General features: G+C 45.7%; 1 protein-coding gene and 1 long non-coding RNA gene across 2 annotated transcripts; one reads left to right on the top strand and one right to left on the bottom strand.

Moving 5' to 3' along the window:
• The first annotated feature begins 1,392 nt into the window (after positions 1 to 1,392).
• Positions 1,393 to 2,259, top strand: LOC124657133 (BTB/POZ domain-containing protein At1g55760-like). Its single transcript, XM_047195735.1, has one exon. The coding sequence runs from the start codon at positions 1,393 to 1,395 to the stop codon at positions 2,257 to 2,259; it is 867 nt and encodes a 288-aa protein (XP_047051691.1).
• A 72-nt stretch (positions 2,260 to 2,331) lies between these two features.
• Positions 2,332 to 11,169, bottom strand: LOC124657939. The gene is made up of 4 exons (XR_006988939.1): positions 11,006 to 11,169; positions 4,887 to 5,193; positions 4,416 to 4,799; positions 2,332 to 4,293 (listed from the first exon to the last, which is right to left on the bottom strand). It is a non-coding gene; the product is annotated as an uncharacterized LOC124657939 (long non-coding RNA).
• Positions 11,170 to 11,929: the final 760 nt, after the last annotated feature.

Here is an 11,929-nt window from a genome sequence, read left to right as displayed (position 1 = left end):
GAAGTTTCCCGAATATTACTGACAAGCGCTGCACACAAACAGAAGTTGAAGCACCTCTCAGTGGTAATTCTACCTGGCCTGTGATGGATGGGTGTGTATCTATAAGTTGCTTGGTTGAGATCGAGTTTGTCAGCGTTACTGAGGTAAACTCACAAGTTTTATTTTATTTTTGTTTTTTAAGTAACGATAGATAGCTGCTGGTTATTTGGAAACTTCTAAATCTCTAGTCCCTCATTTATTATAAGTGTTTAGCTTTAATCTCCCAAGTTCTTACCAGACACTCTTGGACTGTCAAGATGATTTAGGCTTTTTAGCCCTTAGAGACCAAGAATAATAGATGGTATAGTTGAATGACTATATTCAGACTTTCTAATTGTCAAGAGATAAATAATGCATCTGGCAAAGAAAAAGACAAGAAGGCATCTCCTTGATTCCTCTGGCCGTGCAAGAGACTTGGGAGATCACTGAGGTTAGCACTAGAAAAAAAAAGATATTAGCGAAATGAGAAGAAACGAAAGTAACTGCAGTGTAAATCAAGGTTACGTTTGGTGACAAAGTTATTTTTTAAAGTATTTACTGAATACAGTGGATTTTAAGATTACCATGGCTTTAAATACTTTGAGGTGTTTGGCTTAACCAAAAATTGCAGTATTATATACCTTAGCATTTACAATACTGCACTACTTTTGTAGTATATATGAAAAAGAGGTCCAGACCTCCTTTTTGTAAAACCGTAGTATTCGTCTTCGGATGGAAATATTGCGGTTTGTGAAAAACTACGCTGCCAAACAGAGCCTAGTCTCTACTAATTTAGAGATATAACATAGTTTTTTTATGTGTGTAGTATATGATGCGGGTATTCACAACAATGTACGGAATCATTTTTTTTACTTTTCTACTAGGGCTGATTTAAATTGGATTTCAATTTTGTGGCATGATAGATTGTACTTATGTGGTGAGATCATTTATTGTAATTTGGCCTTTGCTTTTAAAATTATATTAGATACTTCATCTGTTTAGTAAGACCTTAGCTTGTTAGAAGTACTTATATTAGTTAGATGATTGCACTTAAAAGGCTATTAGATTGCATAGTAGTTGCTCTGACAGACAGATTGAGTTTAGATGAATATTCCCCACTACATGAATGGAACAGAACCTATGTCTACGATATAATTGTGATGAGGTCTGAGGAGAGAATTCATAGTGCCACAACAAACTAGAGAGCAGATTCTTAAGGTTCCTCTCTCTGTCTCTGCGTGTGATATTGCTCCTCCGGTCGATTGCCTCACTGTATCAGCAAAACAGATTTATCCTAACAGCCAGTGTAACAACAGTGCATTTTCTTCTGAATTACAGTACGGCAGAACAGGGCCTGCTTTGCTCTCCCTCACAATGCAGACGATGTCACAACCGCAAGCTCAGTCTGGCGTGGCGCGCATGCTGCAAAAAGGCATCCTCACCGACATCACCGTCAACGCCGTGGGCGGCAGCATCAGGGCCCACCGTGCTGTCCTGGCAGCGCGGTCGCCCGTGTTCCTGAGCATGTTTTCGCATGCTCTCCGGGAGAAGGAGCTCTCCACGGTGGACATCTCGGACATGTCAATCGCCGCGTGCCGGGCCTTCGTCAGGTACATCTACGGTGCCTCTGTGTCGGAGGAGGAGCTGCTCGCCCACCGGAGCGAGCTCGTCGCCGCTGGCGACAAGTACTGCATCGCGAACCTGAAGGAGACGTGCGAGAAGAGCCTGGGAAAGGACGTGGGCACGGAGAACGTGCTCCAGATCAGGCTGCAGATGGCGCACACCTACAGCCTAGCGGCGCTCAAACGGAGCTGTGTGAGGCTGCTCGTGGATTTCGGGAAGATGTACGAGATTCCGGAAGATTTTCTAGAGTTCACCGAGAATTCGGACCCGGAGCTCGTAGATGAAATCAAGCGATTTGCATTTTCTCGGGGAAGAAAGTTCCCGGCCATACTACGAGAGTCTGCAGCTGCGAAGGCTTCGGCTAAAAAGGCTCGGCTCCCTAGTGTTCGGAAGTCTACACCTAGACAGGCTTCGGGCTCTCCAGCCAAACAAGCCGAAAAGGCCACACCTAGCCAGGTTTCGGCGAGCATTCCGGCTAAACGGCCTAGGAGGTCCAGTGTTCGGAAGTCCACATCTGGGCAGGATTCCGACGCATTTCCGGATAAACGGGCTAGACGGGCCAACGTCCGGCTTACTGGTGACGAGTGGGCACTGCCTGGTTCTCGAGGTACACGATAAACTAGACCATAAAAAGCGCGCGTTGCCGCGCCCGTCCATTGTGAGGAATGGTTAATAGAGATGTGTAGGAAATTTAGACAATACAAAATTTTCTTTAAAAAAAAGAATATTTATAGTTACAATGCCTTGATGTAGGTGATAGTACATACTTCAAGAAAAAATAATACACTCACATAACCGGTTTCTCTTTTCCTTATTCTAAGATCACATTCATGAGAAAGTTGATAAAAATGGATATAGCTATGAGTTACACCGTTCTATCCTTTAAAAGCTAGCATTTTCTACTCTTCTATATAATTCAACTCTAATAAGAACGTCACATTTTCAAGAAATTCAACTCTTGCATTACAAGAATTGACTATCTAGTATCTACAGACCAAAGTACTTAATCAACGGATTTTAAAACCAACTCATCTAAGTACCCTATCCTGCTGAAGCATATGATATTCCGTACTGAAGGAAAGAGTTATCTCCTCAATTTCTGGAGGCATCAATAAACTTGCATAGGCCATTTAAGTCCTCTGGGCTTATCCCATGTCCCTGAGTAGTTTTAATGCAACAGTCAGGAACAATATACGTAAATTTAGGGAAAAAAATAGAATATAATTGTGAAGATATGTTGATGGCATCATGATTCATGATAGGAACAATGCACAAAGTAGTAATAGTTGTACCATGAGATATATGATCAAGTTGATCAGATCTAACTAAATATTTGAAGAGCACTAAAATGGGAATTATTTTAATTGCTAAAACTGAATGTCAAAATGAAGTAGTAACACTGGAACTATTGAGTCTAGAGCCAAGCACAGATCTGAGAGATAAGTAAGAATCGTAACAATCATCGGAAAAATTTGAGCACATACATGTAAGCAATAAGTAAATTACACTATACTTGTTTTTTTCCAAATTTAATCCAGCATTGATATACAGCAGACCCTCATTGCTACTTGGCATTGATACCAAGTAGCAATGATCATAGAAACAGATTTTTAATCTTTGATTTGCATGGAAAATTAGAGAAAGAGTGACATAAAAGGGGTTGCATTATGCAGAACACTGATGCGCGGCGCTACACATAATTGTATCACAAGCTCCAGAATACCCTTTACTCCCGGTCAGCTCCTGGCCACCTTTCATGGATTTCATATGAACGACACATGAAATTGACTTCATTTGACATACATGAGGAGACCCAGATAACATATCAAAGCAATATATATTCAGATATGCAGGAAAACCCTGGCAATAAATGCCACGTGCCTCTGATAGAGATTCATCGCTCCACATTTGTACTCCCTACATCTCATGAAACTTGTCTGAACTTTGCTAAAATTTGAACGTATCAGATGCTAAATAGTGTCTAAATACATCCAGATTTTGATAAGTTCAGACAAGTTTCATAGAACGGAGGAGTACATATGTTAAGAAACCTTGTTGAGTTTTAGAGCCTTGCATCTTGTAGAAGGCAGGCCCAATTTTCCAAGATCAACGGCATGCTGTTAATCTCAACTTACTTGATTCCAAGAAAATTTTCCTACAGCTTCTCTTTGGTTATTCCATGTTACAGCACAAAGAGAAAAACTGCAACCACCCATCAATGTTTTCACTGGTCATGATGGGTGGCGGGTGGAGAAGAGCCCTGGGGATGGCAAGATATCATGAGCATTTAATAGATAGATCGGACGTTCTAGTGTCTCCTAGGCAGTTAAATTTTACTGTTTTTTAATTAAGAGAAAAGGTTCCCAAAGCAGTTAGAGACAAGGTTGCTTGAACTATTTAATCTCACTAAATCAAAGCTGGCTTAGCATATGCATATATAATTTACACCAACATCAGCAGAAAAAATAAGAATTGAGCTCCAGCATAACAAAAGTGCAATAAGCACGAACCTGGATGCAGAAAAGAGTATGCAATGGACTGGAATAAATACCTTTTCACCGTCAACAACCTGGAAAGCGCATACACGCCAGAAAAGGAAACTCGCACAATACCACACACTTCTGAAAAATTATTTGATTCATTCCCATGAACCTAGTATGAAAGAAACGCAACGACAATCATAAATCATATTTGGGGCAATAATTATTTTATCTACCTAGTATTCTTACAAAATAAAAGACTTAAAAAGGCTAAGTATCCATAATAACACAAACCTGTCGTTTGTTGACTCTGGTCCAGTATTGAAACCTGCAAATTTAAATCAGCTTCTATGCATCATGTTACCAAATTAACCAGGTAAAGTGCATCAAATATATGTGTTAAGTACAATTTTTTTACATTAATCGACAAACTTTATTAAGCTGCAATCAGCATACATTCTGATTGAACAACTCCTCTCAGAAAACCAGGAATAGCATCAAGGCTAGAAGAGACGTCTAAGCTAAGTGCCTCTCTTGCACAAATATGTGTGGCATATTTAGTTTGCTTCTCTACAGTTGGAGACTCGCTTGAACTCCCAGAACATGATATTCATTTTCTTCAGCTCATTCAGTACATAAGATCCTTCAGCTCGAACCGCTTAGTCATCAGTCCATAACCTGTTGAAAAATAAACTTGATTTTGCAAGAGCATGAAATGTCACATATAATTTTTATTCAAAATAGGAGGAAGAATGTGAGTACTACCTTCTTTCATGACTTAGAGCTAATGGCTTGTCGAAGCCTTGAAGCTAATTGTGCTTGAGGAAATCATGAACAAGTATGAATGGTATGCTCCATGTATTTCTTCCAGGAACGACTTGCTACTTAAGGGTTCAGTCCTTGCAAACAATACCAAGATCAAACCTTCTTTATCATTTATTTCCGAGAATCTGTTATCATTTCCCTTGCACAGTAGCAGGGAGAAGTAAATCACGGTAAATACTAAAGGAGAAATGAAGCACCACAAACTTACCCAACTTCAGAGTTCAAGCTGACAACATTTGATAGAGATCTGCGTAAATTGATGGAGTCAATGAGAAAATAACTATGGGAACAATTTGGTGGCTAGAAAATCATGATTAAGGCTATCACTCTCTTGACTAATCTAATTCGCAGCTCAACCAGAGAAACAACGTTCTAGTTGCAACAGAGCTTTGCTAATCGACAACCACCAAAATCTTCCTGAAACCTCAAGGTATGGTGACTGATAGGCGTGTCAGTGAGGCATTGCCTAGGAAATTGGTCAAAACAAAGCTAGTTGTTTGAAGTGCACCATGGCTCCCAGAGACTTTGAGATGCCAATGGTTGCAGCATATCAAAAACAACATTCATGGTTCTACAGTACTACGAGATGAGCCAAGTGTTATGTTAATCTAGATGTTCCTGTAACTAGCCTGTCACGTTTATTGTAGCTTATCTGAAAATAAGTGTAATGCCAGACGCACGCCTGTTCGTGCAGCGGCAAGTTAGGATCTTCGTTTACTCTTTCCTAGAGATCATGCCGTAGACGTTGGCCACGATACCGTCCGTGGGATGGCGCGGGTAAATCGGATCGAGGCCGACTTAGTAGGATCAAGTGAATAAAAGGAGAAAACCCCGAAAAGACGCAAGTTGAGCGCGTCGCAAAACTCTGTCTCCCCGTGCACCGTCCGTCGTGTGTTCGTCGTAGTAGGAGAAAGTTCAGAGCGAGCGTTTGTAAGTTTTCCACCAATCCACAAAATCGCATTGAGTCTAGGTCTAGGATCTGTCAATTGGTATCAGAGCACTAGGGTTGGAGGCGTTTTGGTGGCGGAGGAACTGGTGGCGTGGGCGTTGCGGATCAGGCCGCGATGGCGAAGATTGGTGACAAGTCGCTGGGCAAGACGGACGAGCTCAATGCAAGCGCGAGCGGAGGCGCGACCGCAGCCAGAGCGCGTGCCGCGCGGCGGGGTACCGGTACACTACCCCCAGCTCACCGACTCCAACTACGGGGTGTGGTCGGTGAAGATGCGCATCATCATGCGCACCCTCGGGTGCTGGTCAGCGGTCGACGGCAAGAGCGACTACGACCAGGCCAAGGACGAGGATGCGTTCACCGCGCTCTCGCAGTCGCTCCCCGATGCCATGGTCATGGCCATCGCGGAGTACGAGACGGCGGCGGAGGCGTGGGAGGCGATCCGGCGGATGCGGGTCGGCGAGGACCGCGTCAAGAAGGCTCGAGTCAAGCAGCTGAAGCGCCAGCTCGATCGGCTGCAGATGGACGACGGCGAGTCGGTGGACGACGTTCGGTCGAAGCTGACCACGCTCGTCGCGGAGATCCGCACGCTAGGTGAGAAACTCAGTGATGAGGCTGTTATAGACGTTCTGTTCAATGCTGTGCCCGAAAGATTTGCAGACGTGGTCAACACCATAGAGCAATGGGGCGACATGGAGACCATGCCGGTCTCTGAGGCCCTCGGGAGGTTGTCAGCGTTCGAGAGCGGACAGCGTGGGAGGCGTCGCAGCAGTGGCACCAAGGAGGATCAGCTCATGCTCATGACCCGGGCGCTGGAGCAGCTCATGCAGAACAAGAAGAACAGCGGTGCCGGCGGTTCTGGTTCCTCTTCCGGTCAGAAGTCAGGAGGAAAGACCGATCGCACCAAGAACAGCAAGGGTACAGATGGTGACCGTGGCAAGCAGAAGAAGAAAGGGAAGTTCGACATTGCCAAAGTCAGATGCTACAATTGCAACGAAAAGGGGCATTTCCAGTCTGATTGCCCCGAGCCAAAAAAGGAAAAGGCAAACCTGACGGAGAAGGAAGAAGATGATCCAACGCTGCTCATGCTGGAAACATGTGAAATAGTCCGGTTGAGCGACACTCGTCGCAGCAAGTTTTCCCGAATGAGGAGAAGGTGGTTCCTAAATTCACCGGTTCCCGAGATGCCTCCTGGTATTTAGATACAGGGGCTAGTAACCACATGACTGGAGATCCTGACAAGTTTGTTGAACTGGATCACTCAATCAAAGGAAGGGTGAAATTTGGGGATGGATCCTCAGTTGAGATATGTGGTCGTGGTGCAATTCTGATGCAGTGCCTGAATGGCGAACATCGTGTGTTGTCTGATGTGTACCTCATTCCAAAACTCAAGAATAACATCATTAGTCTTGGTCAGTTGGAGGAGAACGGGTGCAAATATTCAGGGGAGAATGGCATCATGACACTGTGGGACAGGCAAAGAAATGTTCTCGCCAGAGTGCCACGGACTAGGAACCGCATGTACATCCTGAATATTGAGCAAACGCACCCTGTGTGCTTACTCAACCATGCAACAGAGAATGCCTGGCTGTGGCACATGAGATATGGACACTTGAACTTCAAATCATTGGGTTCTTTGTCTACAGAAGGGATGGTGAACGGAATGCCTCAGTTCAAGCAAGTCGAGCAGATTTGTGACGGATGTATGGTTGCAAAGCAGAAACGTCTTCAGTTTCCTGCAAAGGCGCGATGATCGAGCAGAGCTGCCAATGGAGCTTTGGCATGGTGACCTCTGCGGGCCAATATCACCGGCTACACCTGCGGGAAAGGAGTACTTCCTATTGTTGGTAGATGATTGTTCACGGTACATGTGGATTGTGTTACTGCGCAGCAAGGATGAAGCACTAACAGCAATCAAAAAGGTGCAAGCAGCGAACTGAGCTCGAGAAAAATCTGAAGCTGAAAGGCCCGCGAACGGACAGAGGAGGGGAATTCAACTCAGTCGAATTTGTCGAGTATTGTGAAGCCAGGGGCATCAAGCATTTCAGAACGGCTCCCTACACTCCACAGCAAAATGGAGTCGTAGAACGCCGAAACCAGACTGTCGTGAACATGGCCAGGAGCTTGCTTAAGAGCATGGGAATGCCGGCCAAGTTTTGGGGAGAAGCGGTGAGTACAGCCGTATATCTGCTGAATCGTGCTCCAACGAAAAGTGTGAAGGGCATGACTCCATATGAGACGTGGCATGGAAGGAAACCATCAGTGCACCACCTGAGAACGTTTGGCAGCACAGCCCATGTGAAGAAGATCGGACCTGGCCAAACCAAGCTGGCAGACCGCAGCAAACAGATGGTCATGATCGGGTATGAAACAGGGTCCAAAGCATACCGCCTGTATGATCCAGAGACCAGGAAGCTAGTGGTGGCTCGCGATGTCGTGTTCGAGGAGGACAGGCCATGGGACTGGAGCTCGCCTGGTTCATCGCAGACTGGTGATCAGGAGCCACTAGTAGTGCTGTATCCAGAACAGAGACATCAAGGTTCAGGGGAACACACAACAGAGAATTCACCTGAAACTCCTGCAGTGATGGCAAAGGCAGGAGAAATGTCGGCCGCAGCAGAGCCAAGGCCGGGAGTGAAGACACGACAGTCCGGAGATGGAAAACCTGTTCAATTGCCGCTCCCACTCTCAACTCCGGTGGCAACATCTTCTAGCGATCGGACAGAGATCCGCAACACCATACTCCGAGCCTTCACAGGGTCCACAAGGCAAACGGTCGCCGACGGACTTCTATGAAGAAGACGAGCCGGATGAGGCAGAGTACAGATGGGTTGTGTCTATTGGGTTTGGAAGAACCCTCTAGCCATCTCGATGCGATAAAGGAAGAATGCTCTGGAGAAAAGCCATGAAAGAAGAACTAGCAGCAATTCAAGATAACAAGACATGGGATCTCTCGTGAATTGCCTAGGGGACATCGACCTGTTGGCCTGAAGTGGGTTTATAAACTAAAGAGAAAACCTAGTGGAGAAATTGTGAAGCACAAAGCAAGGCTAGTAGCCAAAGGGTATGTGCAACGGCAGGGGATAGATTTCGATGAGGTGTTCGCTCCAATGAGCTCGCCTTGAATCGGTAAGACTCCTAATTGCACTTGCTCGCTCGGCTTGCTCGGAAAATCCACCGGATGGATGTTAAATCTGCCTTTCCGAATGGTGATTTGGCCGAGGAAGTGTATGTGAGCCAGCCCCTGTGGTTTGAGGTGAAGGGACAGGCCAATAAAGTGTACAAACTGAAGAAAGCACTGTATGGTCTTCGACAGGCGCCTAGAGCATGGAACTTCAAGTTGGACAGAACATTGTCAGAACTTGGCTTCGAACGGTGTCCTTCAGAATCTGGCTTGTACCGCAAGAAGCTGAAAGAAACAGTGCTCATAGTGGGTGTCTATGTGGACGACTTGGTGATCACCGGGAGTGACAGCCAAGCCATTGATGACTTCAAGAGACAGATGAGATCAAAGTTCAGTATGACTGACCTTGGACTGCTGAGCTATTACTTGGGAATAGAGGTAAAGCAAACTGACGAGGGAATCACACTCTGTCAGTCTGGTTATGCATCTAGGATATTGGAGAAAATGGGCATGGCTAATTGCAACCCAACCCATATTCCAATGGAGCCAAGATTGAAGCTTAGCAAGGATAGTAAATCTGAATCAGTGGACTCAACCGAATACGTAAGTGTAGTGGGCAGCCTCGTATATCTTCTACATACCGGACACTGATCTGAATTTTTCGGTAGGTTATGTTAGTAGGTACATGGAGAGGCCAACGAAAGAACACATGATGGCGAGTGAAGCATATCCCGAGATATTTGAAGGGTACTGTCAATCTAGGTTGCAGCTACGGGAGAGTCGCAAGCGGACCAATTCTGTTGGGATACAGGTGACAGCGACCATGCTTGGTGATATTGATGATAGAAAGAGCACCAGGTGGCGTGCTTGTTTTATTTTGGGAACTGTCCCGTATCATGGGTCTCTCGGAAGCAAAGAGTAGTTGCACGGTCATCATGTGAGGCTGAGTACATAGCTGCAGCAGCACTGCAGCAAGTCAAGGGGTCCGGTTAGCACGACTCGTTGAAGGAACTATCTGGGAGAAAGAAGTGTCAAGTTCGAGTCGAATTGACAACCGATCAGCTATCTCCTTGTGCAAGAACCCTGTGCTTCATGAGAGAAGCAAACACATTGATGTGCGCTACCATTTTGTCGAAACTGTGTAGAAGATGGCAAATCGGAGGTAGAGCATGTGAGAACTAATGAGCAACATGCGAGATATTCTCACAAAGCCATTGGCAAGGTTTCGCTTCCGAGAACTGAAGGAGAAGATTGGCATGAGCATGGTGATTCCGGGACATCAAGCTTAAAGGGGAGAATGTTATGTTAATCTAGATGTTCCTCGTAACTAGCCTGTCACGTTTATTGTAGCTTATCCGAAAATAAGTGTAATGCCGGACGCACGCTCTGTTCGTGCGGCGGCAAGTTAGGATCTTCGTTTACTCTTTCCTAGAGATCATGCCGTAGACGTTGGCCACGATACCGTCCGTGGGATGGCGCGGGTAAATCGGATCGAGGCCGACTTAGTAGGATCAAGTGAATAAAAGGAGAAAACCCCGAAAAGACGCAAGTTGAGCGCGTCGCAAAACTCTGTCTCCCTGTGCACTGTCTGTCGTGTGTTCGTCGTCAGTAGGAGAAAGTTCAGAGCGAGCGTTTGTAAGTTTTCCACCAATCCACAAAATCGCATTGAGTCTAGGTCTAGGATCTGTCACCAAGAGCATTGAGAAACGGTCGGTAATTGCTTGAGGCCGGGAAAGAGAGAAGAGGAAGAGAGGGATTGGGACCGATTGGACTTGCACTTGAAGGTGGATCTTGTGGAGCTCCTCGATCCCAAGAGACCGCTCTCCGTGGCTCCGATCCTCCTTCTCGATATTTTCTGGCTGCTCGAATCTTGGAGATCGACGAGAAGGCCGTACAATACCATGAAAAATGACGGATGCGCATCATATATGAGGAATCAAGGAGAGGAGGTGGGCAGGCATGAAACGGACTTGCAGGAGTTCGTACCCTACCATCGCCGCGTCTTCGGGAGTGGGAGTCGCATCGTAGTTTTTTTTGGTTCGTCCGTGCCTTACTCGTCGGCGGCTCAGGCGGATGACGAACGGCGGCGCAAATGGACGAGAAGCACGGAGGAGCCTCGGCGGCGCACGACCTGGAAGGAGTACGAAGATGGATAGTGATCGGTAATTGCTCAAAGCCCAAAAGAAGTTGGCCTGTTAACTAATTTCGGGCCCAATCAACGTGCTAAGGCCCAAGCCAATTTTGGGAGCAGCAGCCCTAGAAGTAAAATGGGCCTTTAGAAAGGTAAAGCCTCTATTACGTGAACTGAACACGTAACGATTCGGTAACACCAAACTTCTATTGACCCTTAGATTGTCCGATCCGACGGTCCAGAATGTCCGAACGCTGTGAAGAGCTTCTGGTGGTTCCATTATACTGTTAACTAATGTCCTGTGATCATCTACTCTAGGTAATCACGTTCCCCAACCTCAAGCGTGTGTGTGTGGAGAGTGTGATGACGTGAAGTCCATCATTCTATTTATTTCTAGATGGATGCGTGGATTTATCTGTTAAACAAACGAAATATAAGGGTATTGTGGTTCTGTGCATTTCCGTTGATCATATTTCCATTTTCCTTTTAATAACCTGTGTGTACATCCGGATATCGGATATTCTATGATCAAGAAGGCAACTGGTGTAAAGAAAGGAGCCTGATTGTAGTTGGGTTCAGATAGAGAATTCCATGCGCATGTTTGTGGCAAGCGATGATGCCCATCCACGAGCGCAAGAGATCTATAAGATGTGAGATGAGCTAAGAATGAAGATTAGGAAAGAAGGATATATGTTGCTGATATGGATTATGTGCTTCTGCACGTAGATGATCAAGAGAGGGAGGCAAACTTGCACTACCACAGCGAGAAGATCGCCCTC

This window comes from Lolium rigidum, chromosome 5 (assembly GCF_022539505.1).
Source record: "Lolium rigidum isolate FL_2022 chromosome 5, APGP_CSIRO_Lrig_0.1, whole genome shotgun sequence".
In the NCBI taxonomy this organism is placed as follows: domain Eukaryota; kingdom Viridiplantae; phylum Streptophyta; class Magnoliopsida; order Poales; family Poaceae; genus Lolium; species Lolium rigidum.
The sequence above is the reverse complement of the archived record's forward strand: the minus strand, read 5'-3'. Positions and strand labels throughout refer to the sequence as shown.